A 19,640-nucleotide genomic window follows, 5' to 3' on the forward strand; every position below is an offset into this window, starting at 1 on the left:
TAAAATGGTAAATGGTCTGCACTAATATATTGCCTTTTTTAACCTTAGCAGATACCAAAGCGCTTTACACTGTGTCCCATTCACACAATCATATACACACTCACACACCAATGATGAAGAAGTCCCCATGGTAGGTCACATTGGGTGTATTGGGTGTGGAGAACCCCTTCTTCATCTTGGCTGGAGGGACAGGCACTATCTCTTCACACAGGGCAGCTGCGTTTTCGCCCCTTACCAAGGTGAAACAGACAACGCTGAACCCGGGCGCCTGGCGAACTGAGTCGCATAGCTGAGTCAGATCGTCCTGGCCAAACAGCACGATGGGTTGAAGAGCAAGGAGCACCAAGGGTACAATCGCATCTGACTTACCTGCGGGTGGGGCCTCGTGGCGGGGGAGAGCAGGAGCTGCCACATTGAGGAGCCTCGTGTCCCGAACTCGTGGATGTGCTGAGAGAAACATCAAAGCACTTACCTCCCTCTGCATGCCCACCATAGGACTGGTCAGCGACAGGGGAAGAGACTGAACATCCTCGTGACTCGTCACAACTGTCTGAGCGTGGGTGTGTTTAAGTTACAGTTGTGTGCGCTTCCGTAGCACCCTGCCAGCTGTGAAAAAAAGTGTGTGTCGCAGCCCCTTCAGAGTTAAGTGAAATTAAATTCAAAGGGAACAAAAGATTCTCCTCCCAGCCCTCCACTGGGGGATGAAGTGGTCTGTCCACCACCTTCCCTGGGTCACCTGTCTCAGGGGTGCTTCGAAGCCTTCCTAGGGTTCTTGGTGCCAGATCGTGGGATGGGGGAATCAGCTTCCTGCGGGGGGCTCTACGTCGGGGCCTAGGCAGTCAGCCCTGTCTGTGGTGGAGCCGGTGTCATCACCACAGGTGGACACACTTGGTGATGAGCAGTCAAGGTGCGGGACCCTTAGCCATGCCAGGGCAGGATGTGTTGGACAGCCTCAGTCTGCTTCATGACCGCCGAGAACTGCTGGGCAAAGTCCTCGACAGTGTCACCGAATAGGCCAGCCTGGGAGATGGGGGTATCAAAGAAGCGTACCTTGTCGTCATCCTTCATCTAGACCAGGTTAAGCCACAGGTGGCGCTCAGTGATTGAACACTGCTCGGCTCCGAAGAAAAGTCGATAAGTGAATGAGTGGTTGCAAGCTAGTTCCTTTTATACTTGTATTTCCGGGGGAAAGGCATGCAAATTCAACTCCCATTCACATTTTCTCAAATATCAGAGGTGTTTGGGGCTCCCAAGAGTGACCCCTAGTGTCACTACATCGACACAACGTCGAGTAAGTGACAGATAGGGAACTGAATAACCCTACTGTATGCATGTGTCCTTAACTATCAGAATTTTAGCCTTGCTTAAAGGACCTTTCATTGATTATACTAACTGACAGTAATTATCTATAAATGCCTCCCTGCACATGTATTAAGAAAAGGCTTGAATCCACTTGAATCAGCAAATTCTGCAGCACAAGTGATTAACTAATCATTCCATAGTAGGCTCACATTATTTATTTCTTAAAAAGATTTTGAGCCATAATTGCAGAAAAAAAGGGATCAAACTAACACTGTGTAAAGTGTAACAATTTCTATTATATTGCATCTTAACAAAAAAATCTAAAAGCATTACACATGACTTGCATAGGGTCGTCAACACACCGCTCAAGTGCTGCTTTGACCTCCACATGAATAGTATTGCAGAAATTTCCTAAAAAATATTATTGTAGTGCTGGCCTCGTCCATGTAATGATACATAATCCGAATTGTCTCTGCACCGTTGGTTGACATTATGTAAGGTTAGCGGCAATGGGGTCAAAGTTGAAATTGTTTTTACTTTAAGTACAGTGCTGAAGCGCAACCAGGGTTGGGGAGTAACGGAATACAAGTAACGGGATTACGTATTTAAAATATAAAATATAAGTATACAATTTAAATCAATGGTAATTAGAATACAGATACATTCAAAAAGTATTTTGATTACTGAAGAGATTACTTTGCATTTTATTGTCATTTGTTTCATTTAATATTTAGTCCTTTCAGATCCAAAGTGCATTTGAAGAGTGGTGAAACACTTTCTTATGATGTGTTACATTCATACGAGCAGACAAGTTTGAAGTAAGTTTGGAGCAGAAGATTTATAAATAAACCTTGTGTAAACTGTCCTCTTTACACGTAACTAAAATGCTCTTTCTAGCCTTTTTGCATGCACATCACGTTTTTTTATTAAGAAAATTCATGTATAGATCATAATTTCTTTTTTCTAGTAAGACCTTCAATATTAGGGCAAAAATTGTATTCTTGATAATAATTTTTGTATCGTTTTCCTGTAAAAAAATATCAAAAAATCCTTAAAACAAGATCAATTTTATTTATTTTGTTTTAGAAACAACACTGCATAAGATATTTAGGTTTTTCAGAGAATGTATTTTTAACATGTGTATTTTGTCTCACTGTACTGGCAGAGTTTTTATAGTCAAAAAAAGTAAAAAAATCTACCAGTGCTGAAGAAGTAATCCAAGGTATTTAGTATACGTTACTGACCTTGAGTAATCTAATGGAATACGATACAAATAAAATTTTTATGTATTCTGTAATCTGTAGTTTGAAAAGTAACCCTCCCAATCAGAGCGCAACACACCATCGGGAGTAACACTGAGGCTTACGCTTCACTCCATATGGAAAATGTGGAAACTCTTTGAAAAGGGAAATCTGGTATATAAAAAACAGTCCATAACCTAACCTGACACAACCTAAAACACAGAATGAAATCTATGTGAAACAAAAGGGATTTCTTGGAAAACTCATTGTGTAATTACTGTATCTCTGTCCTCTTGGGTGCTTTTAAAATAACTTAATTTGTTATTTTCTTGCTTAACCACCACATTTCTCTTGAGAATGTTACCCAATAACAGACAGAAATGGAGGTTTAAGGCCAGAAATATACTCAAAAGTAAATTAATGTTCATGCTTCTAGCTACACAAACTCAAGTTTGTGTGTCGCTGCGTTCCAAAATATGCCAGACAGCAATTCGTACCCCATGCAAGTACGTTGCATTCTCAGCATTGCCGCAAGGCTGCAATAGCGAACATTAAAGTAAACTTCTGCAATCTGTTTTCTCTTTCAAGTCAAATGCAGTCATGGATAATACATTGAATGATAAAACATTCAGTTTAATGGCACAGACATTTGAAGGGAACTCTATCACTGCCTTCAGAACTGAGAGATTTTACCAGGAGAGGAATGTAAAAAGTATGTTAAGCATGTTCAACAGGACAAGTCTGCCTTTGTACTTGTGTAGAGTATGTTTCTGGCCTTAAAGCTCTCAATAGAGACAGCAGAACATCAGCTCTCACTTTATTATTGTAATTTGAACTCCAGGGTTGAATATCAACTCTGGACATCAACCTGAATGAAGTCATAGGGATGAAATGGAATGTTTAAAAACTCAGCATTCAACTATGCAGAATGTTTTTCCATTACTAAATAATTACACATTCACAACTGAGCAACTAATCATTGTTGTAGGCTGGCATTCATAAAATGCATTTTGATGTTGAAATCTCTCCCAGTAGTAAACTAATCTCAGTGGGCAGTAGAACAGCTCTGGTTTAATGAGGCAGCGAGAGTAGGATGACTGGTTTTGGTCCCAGGTGAGACAAACACTAAACACGCATTTAGTGTATAAAACTACAGCTTACACGCTTCAGTACTCTTCAAGCAATATAAAATTACTCATAGAGAAGGGAGAGCATTATGGGTATGCATCATATTATGATGTATATCAGGGCTCTTCAACTACTGTACTAGCTTGTGGGGCCAGATTATCCAGATGAAAACTTTGCCAAGAAATAAGATCTGGATGATCTTATGAAGGAATTAAATAAACATGATCTACTCTTAACTAACAAATAATTTTTGATCAACTTTACTGAAATAATCATTTTAGTGCTATTGTTTACAAATTTTGAAAACCGAGGAGAAACATTTAGATCTGCTAAAGCCCTCTCAAAATATCAGCCCACATATGAAAACAATGGTGTGACGACCCTGAATCTTCTTGTGATTAGGTTGGAGCAGAGCGTGGGGGGTTTGATTGGTTCTCCCCATGCTAATTATCAATTAGCTAGAGTATAAAAATGTTGTGGGTTATTTGGGAAACGGGCTCGCTGGGATAGTTTGATATCTTAGGAGTGGCTGGTCCCATATCTGTTGTTTGTGATGCCTGCCGAGTATGTATTTTTATTTAAGGAATGACTTGTGGCAAGTCTGTATTTATCTTATAACTAAGGTGGAGTTTGCACCCGGAGCGTGTATGTGTGATGATCCCTGGTGAAGTGGCCGATGGGATATGTATTTGTATATAAAGAACAGCATTATGAGAGCATTCAGCGTTGTTTTGGTGGCACGAGGGGGGCCTACACAATATTAGACAGGTGTTTTAATGTTGTGGCTGATTTTATATATATATATATATATATATATATATATATATATATATGTTTTTTTTTTTACAATTTAACCATTTTTGTTCATCCCTGTACTTGTATGGTGTTCTGAAGTACCTATGTTGAAAAGCCGCTGTAACTTGCCACTCTGGCAACTTGTACAGCACTTTGGTTAATGTTAAAAGTGTGCTTTATAAATAAACTTGAACTTGAACTCTGTATTCTCTCTTTTATTAAAAATACTATTAAGTGACACAAGATTAAAGAATATCTTCAGGCCTCTGTGTCTGCAAAAAAAAAAAAAACGCATTTTAAAAAGTTTCTTTTTGGGCTTTCTGTCTTGGTTATTCCATTTTTGCTACATATGAATTCATGTACAAACAAGGCCATATTTATATGAATATAAGATCATGAATATTCAAAATGTGTTTTGTGACGCATTTATTGTTATTTTGGTCATGTGGTGTCAAAAGCTTGTGCATGTAAGTGCATAATCTTTTGCAAATTAAGAGTCATAAACTATACTGTGCACAAACATGGAGTACAGTATGTAATATTTGTAAATCAAATTATTATGTGTGTATGCTGATTCTGCTGTGTTTGCATACACACATTAAATCTGGAAACAACACAAAATGTTATGCATAAGGCCCCCAGAACTCTGTATACTTAATAAGGGACTAGTATTTTCCCTTTTCAATGGCTGACAAATCATTTTACTATTACAATTCTTCATTATGTGAAATTACATTATAAAATGTCATTCTATGGTGAAAACTGCATACAATATTCTTTTAGCTCAAAAATACTCTGTTTTGCCTTTGGACGTCAGCAATAAAGGACCACAAAGTACCAGGTGACATAATAATAGACATGATGTTTTGATGTAACTCCAACATTTTCTTAACAGGTCTATTACACCTCAATAAAATGCACTCCAATAAAGATCTCAGTTAAACCTCTTTTTCTCCAGATGGCTTTGCTGATTTGTAATGGCTAAGATCACAACAAGTGATCATGATTTCATGCTCACTGTAATTTACATTAAATCATTTAGCAGACACTTTTATCTAAAGTAACTTACAATTGAGGAACATAAGCAATATGTCATACAAAAGTCAACAATATCTGCCGTATCGCACTTCAAAGTTCACAGAGTAGATAGAGAATTGTAGAAGCTAGTGCAGAAAAAAGACAGACACTTTATTATTTTATTTTATTAACATTTAAAAGTGGCATTAGTGTGGACTGGTTAAGTGCTCACAGAAGAGATGGTTTTCATTTGTTTCTTGAATGATGAGATGGTTTCAACAGATCGGGTGGAGGTTGGAAGGTCATTCCACCACAGAGGAACAGAGAAAGTAAATTATCGTGAAACTGACTGTTGCCTCATTGAGATGGGACCACCTGGAAGCTTTGTGTAAGTACTCTGATGTGACATCAGTTCATTTTCAATTTTGCTGCATGAGTAACAATTCTTCACAGAAGAAGCTATGGCAAAACAGTGAACACACTGCACATCACTGACTGCTCTTCTGATGTAGTAATGAAATAACTTGCACAGTAGGTGTGCATACGGTATACGAGACAGTTGTATATGACATTTATGTATATAGTTGTTGCTTCATGTACCAAGAATTCTACAGTGTGCAATATTTTGCAAATAATTGAAATTGAAACCAAATAATTTGCATTATAGCTGACTGTATTGTCCAACCAATTAGAAAGCAGGGATTATTTTCGATATAGTGGTGTTGTATTACAAATTTATAAAATGTTAAACACAATCATATATATAAACTGGGAAAGTAGAGTAGACTGCATTTAGCATTTAAGGTATAAATGATAAATATATCAGCTGTTAGAAAGAGTATTCCAGCAAGAGATTTCCTTCCAGTTCTGTTCTCTCTATTGTAAATTAAATTAGTCAGACTACTGACAATCTCATCCTCTGTCTTTTAATGGCTATTGGAGCCCCAGCCCCAGTTGTCTAAATAGTTAGGCTGATTGGATTAGCGTCTCTGTATCTGAATAGTTATGCTGATTGGATTAGGACTGGTAACAATCTAGAGTCTAGGGTGGGTTTCCTATGCCTGTATACATCATTTGCATGCTTTAAAGTTATCACCTGGGTGCTTTGTGTCTATCTCTAAGCACTTCCCTCTAAATGCATGTATAAATTACAATGTAAAGTTCCCTTAGTTAGATGTTGGTCCCTGCAGCTGCTGACAGCACAAATTTCTCAATAAAGAATCCTGCTTGAAGATACAACCGAAGTCTCCTGGTCTTACCTTCTGAGTTTCCCACTCTCTAGAAGGATAAAAAGTTTACAACAGTTTTGGTGCCGTGACCGGATAGAGCTACTCACCTGAATCCAGATTGAAACTTCAAGCTCAACAAAGATCTGACTGCATTCCAGCCTGAATCTTTCTTACAACCAAAGTTTGGTGAGTGCTACTCTATCTAAAAGAACCTTTAAGACCAGTACAAATCCTCTGCTACTGTCAGAGAAGGGTTAACAGACAGCTGTAGGTTTGGTTAACTAAGTTATCCTCTAAAATTGTCTTTTAGAGAAGATTAGCATTACGTGTTAATATTGGTTACCCTCTGTTGTTTTCAGGCAGGGAAGATTAGCATAAAAGGCTAATATTTTGTTTATCCTCTGTATCTGCAGAGAAGAATATTTGTTACCCTCTGTTTTTAGACAGAGAAGATTAGCATAAAGTGCTAGTAATTTGTGTTATCCTTTGCTTGGGTCAAAGAAGGTTAACAATAGTTGAACTGTGTTAACAAGTGTACCCTCTGTTGATCAGAGACGTTTTAGTGTTTGTTTGTGTGATAACAGAACAAAGAAAATCCACAAAATGTTTAAGAAAAGTGCTAGACTAATCCCCACAACTGAAAAAGGTGGTCTTGTGACTCCTTTGTGGTCAGATAGTGAATTCAAAACACTGTTAGGAGAACAACTGAACCTAATTGTCACTGAGAATGTTAGACAAGAACTAACTAAGAAATATGAGATTCATCCAGACAAGACTTGGTCAGTAGATGAGTGTAAAAAGGTACTAGGAGCAAGTATTCGCAAGAACAATGTGAAAGGCATTATCTGCTGCCACAGAGAATTTTGTTTAGCACTTGCTACACAACAGTCTAAGCATAACTCAGAGCTAGAGAAAGAGAACAAAGAGCTCCGTGCTAGAGTATCCTCTTTAACCAAGAAATTGAACCACAACAAAGCTGCAGAAAAAACTGTTGTAGAAGAAGTTAATCAGCCGGATAACATTTTCCCTGACTTACAAAATTTCTTTGAAACAGATGTAGCTCTCCAATCCGTAACTGCTGTGCCTGTAAATTCAGTCAATGTGTGTGGTGCTAGGAGACGATCTCAGGGAATTGAGGGAACTGAAAGTGTTTCTACCAACTCTTCTGTTGTCCAAATACAAACAGTCACAAAAGCTTGGACCTAAAGATATAGAGAGACTATCCCAGAGCTTACCCTCAGCACGCACACAGTTTTCTGAATTTAGAAGAGCATTGATCAACAAAATGCGTCTATATGACATGTCGTTAACAGAAGTCACACAGTTAATGTCACAAATTTTGACTGAATCTGAATTCAACAGTTTTGAATCTGCAGTGACTTCTGAACTACAGCATGCCAGTAGAAGCTGATATAAGAGAAGGTGTTTTGAAAATTCTAAAGAATATCATGGGACCCAAAATAGACTGGTCAAGAATCACTAGCTGTGTACAAAAGAAAGAAGAAACTGTGAGTGAATACACTGAAAGGTTTTGTCAGTCAGCTGTAACTTACAGTGGAATTGTTGATAATTCTGAAAGTGTGTTAGATGACAAGGGACCCCTAGTCCGCATCTGGTCAGATGGCCTTTTAGCTGAGTACAGAAGAGCCTTGCCATTCCTAGATCTCACTTGGTCTAACAGAACTCTTAGAAGTAACCTAGACAGGTTGGCTACATGGGAAAGAGATGCTGATGTTAAAGCCAAAGTGAGAGTAGCAGCAGCAGCTACATTTAGCACAGAAAAACAAAAAAACAGGTGGTCTAAAAAGAAGGCAAATGCCACTACTGTGGAAAATTAGGACATTGGGAGAAAGAGTGTAGGAAGAAGTTACAAGATGCAAATAGAAATGCTATGCATAATTCTGCTCCTCCCCACCTGCTTACAACCCTGAAGCAGTTCAGCAAGTGTCCACTGAAACTTTAGGACAGCTCGTTCAGGCTCTTCTAAGAGCACAACAAGACCAGGAAAAAAACTAATTGTTGGGGCTGTGAGTAGCTACCTTTCCCTGTAATCCATCATAATGACAAAATAATTTTTGTGAAAGGTAGCATACGAGAGAAAGAGATTGATTTTTTGCTTGATACAGGTGCAGAAATTACAGTAATTCCTACAAAATTGGCTAAAAGTTTAGACATCCCGTACAAGAAAACCAAACTTTCTTTAACTGGCGTAATAGGTGAAGATTCTGTTTTGTATGAAACCCCGCCCATAGAGGTACAATTTGGCCCGAAAACTCTGACTACAAAACTGCTATGTGCTCCATTAAATACAGGTGCAATTTTAGGCATGGATCTCCTGAGACAAGTACATCTAACTTTAGACATGTCCTCAGAATCTGCTAGCATTAAAATTTGCTCAGCACAAGTTTCTACCAATAATGCAATCCCTCCAGAGTATGCTTTCTTACAGAATCATCCAATTTGGGCTAAAGACAAGGATGATTGTGGTTTGTTGACAGGTGTAGAACCAGTCAAATTGACAGGAACTCCACCTCCGGTCACCAAACAATATCCAATCAATAAGGAAGCTATACAGGGGATCAAACCTATTGTAGAAAAGTTGCTGACGCTAAGTAGTGCTAGTTAAAACCAACAGTCCATGTAATTCACCCATATGGCCTATCAAGAAGTCCAATGCAACATGGAGACTTACAATAGACTACAGAGTAGCCAATAAACATATTGATAAAATCACCCCTCTAGTGGCAGATCCTTCTACAATTTGTAATGGCTTGCCATTGGAGTGTAAGATTTTTTCAGTAATTGATATGTCTAATGGATTCTTTTCTGTACCGTTGCACTCTGACAGCCAGCCATGGTTAGCGCTTACAGTTGACTATGAACAATACCAGTGGACACGTTTGCCACAGGGATTTCAAAACTCCCCAACTATATACCATCAGGCTGTCAGACGTGATTTGTGTGACCCAGAATGTCCGGTAAAACAGTCCACTATGATCCAATATGTCGATGATATTTTGATTGCCTCAACAGATCACGAGGTACATCAAACTGAATTGGCAGCATTGTTGGACTATTTGCATAAAAAGGACACAAATGCAGTTTTCACAAAGCTCAAATTGCTAAAAAGCAAGTCATATTTCTGGGTCAAACAATTGGTGCAGGAAATAGATCCATCACACAGGATCGAGCGGCTTCAGTCAAATCCATACCTCCGCCTACTACCATTAAAACACTCCGCTCATTTTTAGGAACAGCAGGTTACTGTAGACCGTGGATTGAAGAATATGCCTCGATTGCTCAGCCTCTCTATGACTTGTTAAAAGGCCATGGTAAAGATTCAGATACTGTTTGTATGGAAGAACTTCACCTCAAAGCGTTCAATGATTTGAAGAGAGCACTATGTCAAGCACCAGCATTGGGAATTGCACAAACTGATAGACCCTTTGTTCTTTATGTCCATGAACATTTAACCCTTTAAGACCTAAGGGCATTTTTACAATTCATTTTCCGTCTGGTTTTATTTACTAAAAAAGCTTGTAAAACATCAACCCTGTTGTGCACAGACAATTGACACACCTCTTTTTTTTCAAGACAAATTGGACTTTCAGCATATTTGTGTTGCATTGATGTCACCTGAATGTAAAATAAGTTATGGGACCATAAAGACAAATGAAAAAATAAAACGGAAATTGAATCACTCAAATATTTATTGAAATCACACACAAATAAATAAAAGCTAAGCAAATTTCCTCTGGAAAACAGTTTGTTCATGTCTTTGGAGTCCTGGAGCACAGGAATAAACATCGTAACTTCTACAGAACCAAAACTATTTACATTTTTCCAAAAAAGTCCAGGCGTTTTTTGCCTCACGCGCTCTCTCTCTCTCTCTCTCTCTCTCTCTCTCTCTCTCTCTCTCTCAATCACTCTCGCTCTTTGCCGTGCGTCTCTCTCTCTCTCCTCAAAACTACTTTTGCCACGAGTCTCTCTCTCTCTCCTCAAAACTACTTTGCCGCGAGTCTCTTTCTCTCTCTCCTCAAAACTACTTTGCCGTGCGTTTCTCTCTCCACAATATCAGAGCTTGGTTCATGCGTAATGACGCACACCAACGTGGAAGACGGATCAGCCTGTCATTGGTCAACAACCTCACGCAAAGCATCATGTGATATCCAAAATGGCAGCTAGCATCGAGCTAGCGGCAAAAATGATGGAGAATTGATAAATTATGGACATCAAGTGGATAAATCTTGGATGTAAGTGTTTGGATTTATTGCTGAAAAACTCCGAAAAGAGGCACAAGTTCCGGGCTGGATAGAAAACCTTCTGTAAAGGCTACAAAGACACCAAAGACACCCCCGTGATGGCTAGCTCGTTAGCTTTCTGCTGGAAAAAACGGTAAGAAAATCGATAAAACTTTCATCAAATTATATAAATATTTATCAGAGGTGCCGTGTGACGTCGTGGACGATACCGTCGGGCTCTGAGGGTTAAGCTTCATGACTGCATGTTTAATGCAAGATCATGGGGGCAGTTTACGCCCAATTCATTACTATTCTGGTAAACTTGACATAGTCGCTCAAGGTATGGGCCCATGCCTCAGAGCAGTACAGGCAGTTCATCTAGCGCTTCAGGCTTCATCAGGAATGGTGTTAGGACAGACTGTAAACGTAAGATGCCCTCACGCAGTGTCCGCACTAATGAATCAAGCAAAAGTCACTTCTGTCACTTCCTCTCGTTGGGGAAATTGGTTAGCAACTCTCACAGCCCCGAATATAGTTCTACAGCGTGCACCAGTCATGAACCCATCCTCATGTATGATGTCTGCAATGACTGAAGTTTTGTTAGAGGATGAAGGCTGAAATGACACATGATTGTGTTACGCTTACATATACATCTACGAGTGAAGTAAAAGAAACTCCCATAGAGAATTCAGAATTTGAGTTGTTTGTTGATGGGTCAGCTCAAGTAATTAAAGGTAACAGACGAGCAGGTTATGCAGTAACGCCCACCACTGAAGTGGTTGCTTCAGGTCGTCTTCCAGATCATTTTTCAGCACAAGCTGCAGAACTAGTAGCCTTAACAAGAGCATGCACACTAGCTTCAGGATCAGTTGCAAATATCTACACAGATTCCAGGTATGCTTTTGGGGTCATTCATGATTTTGGTATCATTTGGCAAACCAGACAGTTTCTAACTTCTGCTGGATCCCCATTAAGCATGCTGGATTAGTGAAAGATCTAATGTTTGCCATGAAACTTCCAAAGAAATTGGCAGTAATCAAAGTGAAAGCACATCTCACCACTAATACAATGGAAGCTAAAGGCAATGCTCTTGCTGATGTAGCAGCTAAACAAGCTTGTTCCTATGCAACTGTACAAGTGTGTTCAGGTAGTATAGCACAGAAGACAATTCTGCCTCCTGAATCAATAATTGATCTGTACAAAGACGCTCCTCTGTATGAAGCATGGACATGGTTAGACAAAGGAGCCACAGTGGATTCATCTGGCTGCTGGACCAAAGGGGGAAAGTATGTTGCTCCCGAATCACTGCTGCCATATTTGGCTCAACAAATACACAATTTGGGTCACAGTGGTCCAGCAACAATGAATCACAGGTTCTCTAATCAATGGTGGAATCCAAAATTCAGAAATGTAGCCACTGAAACAGCAAAGAGGTATGTTACATGTCAGAAAAATAATGAGGTACCAGCAGCTACTACACCAGCAATACATACCCCAGCTCCACCAGGATCATTTTGTCACCTGCAAGTTGACTACATATCATTGCCTCCGTGTAAGGGAAAAACTGACGTTTTGGTAGTAATAGATAAGTTCTCTAGATGGGTAGAAGCTTATGCAACAGGGCGTGCTAGAGCTGCACATACTGCTAAATGTCTTGTCACTGATTTCATTCCCAGATGGGGATTACCAGATTGCATTGACTCAGATCAAGGTACACACTTCACAGGACAGGTAGTCAAGGAAGTGTCTAGAATGTTGAAGATTAAGTGGAATCTTCACTGCCCATACAGACCGATGTAACAGAACAATTAAAACCAGGCTAAGCAAAATGCATCAGGAAGGAGTACCATGGGTAGAAGCGCTGCCAGCAGTACTGTGTAGTATGAGAGCGTCACCTAACAGATCAGTAGGACTGAGCCCTCATGAGATTATTACTGGACGCCCAATGCAAATGCCAGGTGTGATTGATCTTAGAAATGCTGACGTACACATTGCCTCAGATGCCCTGATCGCTTACTGTGAAAACCTCACAAAGGCAGTACAGAGTGCCAAAGAGAGAGTTGAGTCGTGTTGGCAAACTCCACCAGAAGGTGGACACACAATCATCCCAGGTCAATGGGTCATGATAAAGACATTCAGAAATAAGCCATTAGAGCCTAAGTGGCACGGACCACATCAAGTGATGTTGATTACAGCAGCTGCAGTATTGTGTCAGGGAAAGAAAACCTGGACTCATGTGTCACACTGCAAAGTTGTTCCCCACCTACAGGGATAGGATAGGACACAGACCAGTGAGGAGCCCAGGGAAGAACCGAATGCAATATGCATCGGGGACAAACCCTGTGGTGAAGACTCCCTCATAGGCCTTCCCCATCCACTAGTCCATCCTTACCTCACTGTTCTTTAGATGTCAAAGGAATTATGAAATAGGGAAAGAAGGAACAACATTAGCAGACTCAGAAAAGGACACAACCCGGGTGTTTGAACAAATACTGCTCTACTGTCTTTTGTTTTAGGACACAACCCTGGTGTTTGAACAAATACTGCTCTACTGTCTTTTGTTTTTCTTTCTACCCTCTTTGCAGATACCACTTGATGGCTGTCCCGAGACCGATGGGCATCGACCTCCTCACCTGCGTATGAGGCCACAACTTCCAGAAAACAACTAGACCCACTGCCAAGCCCAGTATCACAAGAAGAACGAAAAAAAAATACACAACACAGAGACTCACATACGGAATCTTCAGTCATCCATCAACATGATCAAGATTGTCACATTTCTAACCATCATGGACATCGCACAAAGTGTGGACTCCAGAAACAACATATTCTTAGAGCTGATGAATATGTCAAGAAGTGCCTTGTTTGCAGGAAAGGACGTTTGCATGCCACACGCACCCTCAGTAGGAGCAGGAATCCCATGGGTGGCACACCCTATCTCCAAATGTGACACGTGTACCTTCTTTGATCATCATACCAGTGGATTATACAACAAGGATACATGTCACAATGTAACAATTCCTCCACCCTCTCCATGTTGCATTCCTGGATTACCATCCTGCAACCTAACTTCAGCTCCTCCCATTATGACAGATCTACTTTTGCCAATGACTTTTCCTTGGTGTATGGAAAATTATGCTCCAGCCTCGACTCCCTTGGGTGAAATTCCTTGTGAACTTTGCAGCTTTGTGGTCGAAGTGAGAACAAAATCCAACAAGACATTCTTGATCTTGCAGCAAATTTACATCAGATGACTGAAAATAATTCTTCATGGTTTGGAAACTTGCTAGGTAAACCCTGGCTGTGGATAAAGGAAATAGCAATTCTGCTGTTCTTTTTCCTACTGGTGTACTATTTATGCGTCCACAGTATCAAGTGTTTCATTCAACAAATGACTCAAGCACCTCACGAGAAAATAACAGTTCCAACCAAAAAAGATTATTACCCATAAGAAATTCACGGACCCTAATTGCATGTTTGTTCTGTGTCAGCATGCAATCACAAAAAAAAACAACACAGAGCAAGTGCTATGTGCCTGTTACGATCACAAGTTACAAGAATGAACTTTTAAGTGTCTACATTTTTATTTTGTGAGAGTTATTAGAACTCTCAAAGGGGGAATTGTTGTATTACAAATTTATAAAATGTTAAACACAATCATATATATAAACTGGGAAAGTAGAGTAGACTGCATTTAGCATTTAAGGTATAAATGATAAATATATCAGCTGTTAGAAAGAGTATTCCAGCAAGAGATTTCCTTCCAGTTCTGTTCTCTCTATTGTAAATTAAATTAGTCAGACTACTGACAATCTCATCCTCTGTCTTTTAATGGCTATTGGAGCCCCAGCCCCAGTTGTCTAAATAGTTAGGCTGATTGGATTAGCGTCTCTGTATCTGAATAGTTATGCTGATTGGACTAGGACTGGTAACAATCTAGAGTCTAGGGTGGGTTTCCTATGCCTGTATACATCATTTGCATGCTTTAAAGTTATCACCTGGGTGCTTTGTGTCTATCTCTAAGCACTGCCCTCTAAATGCATGTATAAATTACAATGTAAAGTTCCCTTAGTTAGATGTTGGTCCCTGCAGCTGCTGACAGCACGAATTTCTCAATAAAGAATCCTGCTTGAAGATACAACCGAGTCTCCTGGTCTTACCTTCTGAGTTTCCCACTCTCTAGAAGGATAAAAAGTTTACAACAGTGGCAAAGAAATGACATACTTCTGCTTTAAATAGCTCTATCTAGTTAAATTGGTTTAGCTAATCTACCTCTACCTCCCTAAACTTTTTTCATTGGTTGAAGAGCACTCTTTTAAAAAACATTAATCACAAATGTTTTCTCTTCAGCATTCAGCAGCAGTTCAGTGATTCTGTGTTGTTCCAGAATTCTAATTCATCTCTCCAACCTAATTATGAATCCATCCCCTTCTTTTTCTCGACGTTTAAAACACAATGAGTAATGTGTGGGCCTGCTGAACATCAAGCTCAAAGACCTGAAAAATTCCAAAGTCATCTCAGCACTAACTGCAACATGTTCTCTCGCAAGACAAGACCACTGGGGTACAGAGGGAAGGGGTGGAAGGCAAAGAGAGAGACAATAAAAGAGAGAGACTTTAAAGCAAGAAAGAAGGGAGAAAGAGAGAAAAGGTGCCCTTGCCTTATTAATTTAGAGGCCTCATATTATGTTTTTTTTTTTACATATTATGGCTCATTTAACATAACTTCCAAATGCTACCCAGCGTACAGGAGTGCCCAAGATTTACTGAAAGGAGTCATTTGAACTGCCATTTCTGCCCCCACACCTGAACAATACAAAGTCCTACAGACAGAAAGGAAAAAAAATTCTCAACAATCAAGGCCCAAGCACACTTAAGGAGAAGTGATTCTTCATTATTCGATTGTTCAAAACAGCTGAGCAACGACATGTTTTTAGCACACATTCAGACACTGGCCACGCTGCTGGGTGAGGCGTTCAGAGGAACATTTAAATATGAGGACGATGAAGACTACATGTAAAACATCAACTGAAATGTGTTGTCAATGACTTCATGCCTCATTCTAAGGGCAGAATGCACACTAGAACAGTATAAGAAGCTGTTTTAACCACTTGATGATGATTTAAAGTAATATGCAGTAGATATTGTTTAATTTGTGTTTACATTCTGAATCCAAGATGCTAGTGTGCTAACACGGTATATACGGCAGCCATGATATTCGTCAATTACACTCTGTTAATGTAATTTATGATGACACTGATACTACTGCGAATATGGGTGTATAAAATAGTGTTAATGGGTAGAATACAGATGAAAGAATGATGATAGGCATTCCTTTTTAAATATGACTAAATCACTGAACCAGACTACAAGTTACACCAATAAAAGTCATTTTTAAGGGTCAGTTACAGGGTGGATATAGCTCCTAAAGGTACCAACTGTGCATTTTAACTTTTTACAGTGTAACAATATTGGGTATTAGGTTGGTTATTTGTATATAGTACAGATATATGGGCAACAGTTACAGGGCAAGTGTTGTCAATATATGCAAACACTTTTGAAACAGCAAGATGCTTTTTTGAGTAATAAATTATTAAAATGCTTATTTAAAAGAACCCTTTTTAGAAAAGGGTGTGCAATTTCCTGTTAATTGTAATCATATTTGGCATTTTATAACATCTCAAGTATTCTATAAACAATCGAATCTCCATTGTGATTGGATCAGTCAATGCAACCTATTTAAAACATACTTCATAACAAATGTATTCACCACACTTAAGAAAAACAATGTGTGTTGTTTTTTGAATTTTTTGGTTGTTTTTTTGCCCCAAATAATATCCTTTCACTTATAGGACAGTTATTGGAAAAACTTGAAATTTAATCACTTTAAACAAAACTGAAAGTGACAAATAAGTATTTTGTCTCAAAATGAAGGTGATCATTTCAGAGATTCTTATTGGCTACATAAATATGCAACATTTTAAATGTTATTAAATGTTCAAGATCATATTTCCTCAAAATCAATCTTTAGACACTGACGAGATGATGTCATGGATCAGGACAATTCTGCAAGTCATAGTGACAAACAGGTGTCTAGTAAAGTACTGGGGTACAGTAGTGTCTTTTTAGTGTGTTGGGGGAAATAAAATCAAAAGTGCACTTTACCTCGCGGAGGACCTTTAGCCCTGTTGTACACTACTGAGGCTGACTTTCTTGACTACTTTAATTATGAAATAACTAAGATGCTAAATGATGAGTGAATGAAAAGCTGTCTGAGTACTACTGGTAAGAGTGTGAAAGTGTGTGTGTGGTAAGAAGGGAGGAGACAAAGAGATTTGAGAGTGTTCGAAATCGAATCCTGCAGTTGCAGCACGTGGTCTTAGAAGCGGTTCACAAAACACAAGTTCAATAGATCGGACTTAGTCACCATCCGCAACAGCTTTTAAATGTAAAACAATTAATTTCACTTTTAGATCTAAGGTTATGAACCCCATGCAGCAAGTGATAGTCATAGTGTAAGACGGTGCACGCTAATAAATAGGGGTGCATGTGACCAAAACGTGAGAACCCCGTATATCTTAACTTACCTCTGAGCAGCATTAAAATGAAATGCAGAGAATGGAGACGCAACATGTTTGCTTTGGCCAGGTGAGGAGCTTCCATCTTACTGGGCGGCACAGAAGGGCAGAAAAGTGAAAAGGGCAACGGGAGGGCACCTGCGGTCTCCCTTTATGCGCTATCCGGAGAGATGATCACACAATGTGCGCGAGTAAGTTCCAGTGTCTCACTTGGAGGATATCCAAACGTGCTCATACTCCATGTTCTTCAGTTAACATCGGGCTCGGTTTACTTTACTTCGGGCGTCCCAAAACACATGATATTGAATGCATACGCACTATCGGGATTCAAACTGATGCCACTGTTTCTCCTCGTTGCGCGACAGATCCGTGGCAAATATTGTGTTTTTCGCGCATCCGAAATATTTCCCCCACGCGTCGTTTTATCCAACTCACTTGTACGAAAATCAGTGTTTCGGTAGCGAGTGAATTTAATGCCCGTGCCTTGGATACTTTTGCCTTTCTAATAAAGTCTGACGGGGTTGGAATCTTTTCTGTTGGATTCACCCTGATGTGTAACGCGTGAGGCAAGATATCGGTTTTCTCCGCATCCGCACGCGCATCCTCTAATGCGGAATTATCGTGCACGTCCTAAAAGTTCCTCGAGCGAACGATTGCACGATTTGCGCTTTCCATATCCGCAGTCTCGCATAAAGTAACCTCCACAGATGAAAAGTATCTTATTTGGGTGGTTTCCTTCATCGGAATATTCTTCTAATGACAGAGAAAAAAATCGCTTAAAGGCTGATGTGCATTTGGGTTTAAAGTTGTCCCTGCGCCATGCTTTCCTCTCCACTCCAGAGCAGAACTGGTAAGTCCGAAGTGAGAGGGTACAGGGTTACAGCATCACCTGAGGCACCGCATCGACGATCAGGGGGTCCCCATAGACTTGTATGCAAATAAGCACAGCTATCTGTCAAAGCATTTAAATAATTACAAAACTCCAAGATGTTTTTGACAAAAGTATTTTGATTAATTTAGCATTCCACTTTGTTAAAGAAATAATAAAAAAAAATTTTTTAAATGGTTTTGTCAAATATGCATCAAATACCTTATCAAAAATGCAATTATAAATAAATTTGGTATAAAAGAAGAACATTTTCATGTATTTTACAAACGTTATTACATGCCAAAAAATGGCATTTCGAATCATATTATAATCACTGCAAAACAACAGCGACCCCGTGTGGGCATAGACTTAAGTCAGCGTATGTGGGGGAGTGTAAGCAGAAACACATAAGGGCTGAAAAAGCATGCAAACAGACACAGAGAGAGAGACTGAAAACGGTGTGTATTTTGTTTAAAACTGATCTAAAAATGACTGGATTAACTGTGATGAGTTGCATGTTTAATTCAGAAATGATTTGATATGGGATATTGCATAGCTTTAAGTCTGTACATTGTCTTCAGTCAGTGTTATTATAATTTGGCATTTTGGAAGTCATTGTGTGGTATTATGCCAACAAGAATTTACAAGCCTCGATCAGTGTCTTACAATAATGCTGTGTATAAAGTTTAGGTTTAGTAGGCCACTGCAGAAAGTTTTTGTACTGAGTTTGCATTTCACAAAAGGTTTAATCAGATTCATTTGGCTGATTATAAAAAGCATCCATCAGTGCTGTCAGACAGTCTAAAACTGAGTTTATGTTCTTGCATCAATCAACCAATGCCGCTGCATTTCTCAGCTTCAGCTCTGTGTGGTTAAAGGGATAGTTCACCCAAAAATACAAATTGGCTCATTATTCACTCACCCAAATTCCATCCCAGATGTGCATGACTTTCTTTCTTGTGTTGAACTCAAGAAAAGATTTTAGAAGGATATTTCAGCTCCGTAGGTCCTTTCAATGCAAGTGAATAAGCATAAAAGTAATTGATAAGACTCCAGTGGTTTAATCAATTTATTCAGAAGTGATATGATAGGTGTGGGTGAGAAACATATATATTTAAGTCTTTTTAATCAAGGTGCATCCCAAACTGCACACTTCTGCACTATTCTACGCCATTTTGTAGTGTAAGTAGTGCGAGTAGAATGTTTTCACTGAAAATGCAGCAAAATAAGTGTACTTTAAGT

At 39.3% G+C, this 19,640-nt stretch overlaps 1 protein-coding gene across 1 annotated transcript in view; it reads right to left on the reverse strand.

Annotated features, from left to right (window-relative positions):
* si:dkeyp-14d3.1 (transmembrane protein 132C) overlaps positions 1-18,303 on the reverse strand; it is a 402,929-nt gene extending 384,626 nt beyond the window's left edge. The window contains exon 1 of the mRNA XM_052094014.1: positions 17,540-18,303. Within this exon, the coding sequence (XP_051949974.1) occupies positions 17,540-17,615 (76 nt within the window). The 5' untranslated portion in view covers positions 17,616-18,303. The remainder of the gene's footprint in view (positions 1-17,539) is intronic.
* Between the last annotated feature and the right edge of the window lie 1,337 nt (positions 18,304-19,640).

The sequence above is a fragment of the Xyrauchen texanus genome, chromosome 27 (assembly GCF_025860055.1).
Source record: "Xyrauchen texanus isolate HMW12.3.18 chromosome 27, RBS_HiC_50CHRs, whole genome shotgun sequence".
Classification (NCBI taxonomy): Eukaryota; Metazoa; Chordata; class Actinopteri; order Cypriniformes; family Catostomidae; genus Xyrauchen; species Xyrauchen texanus.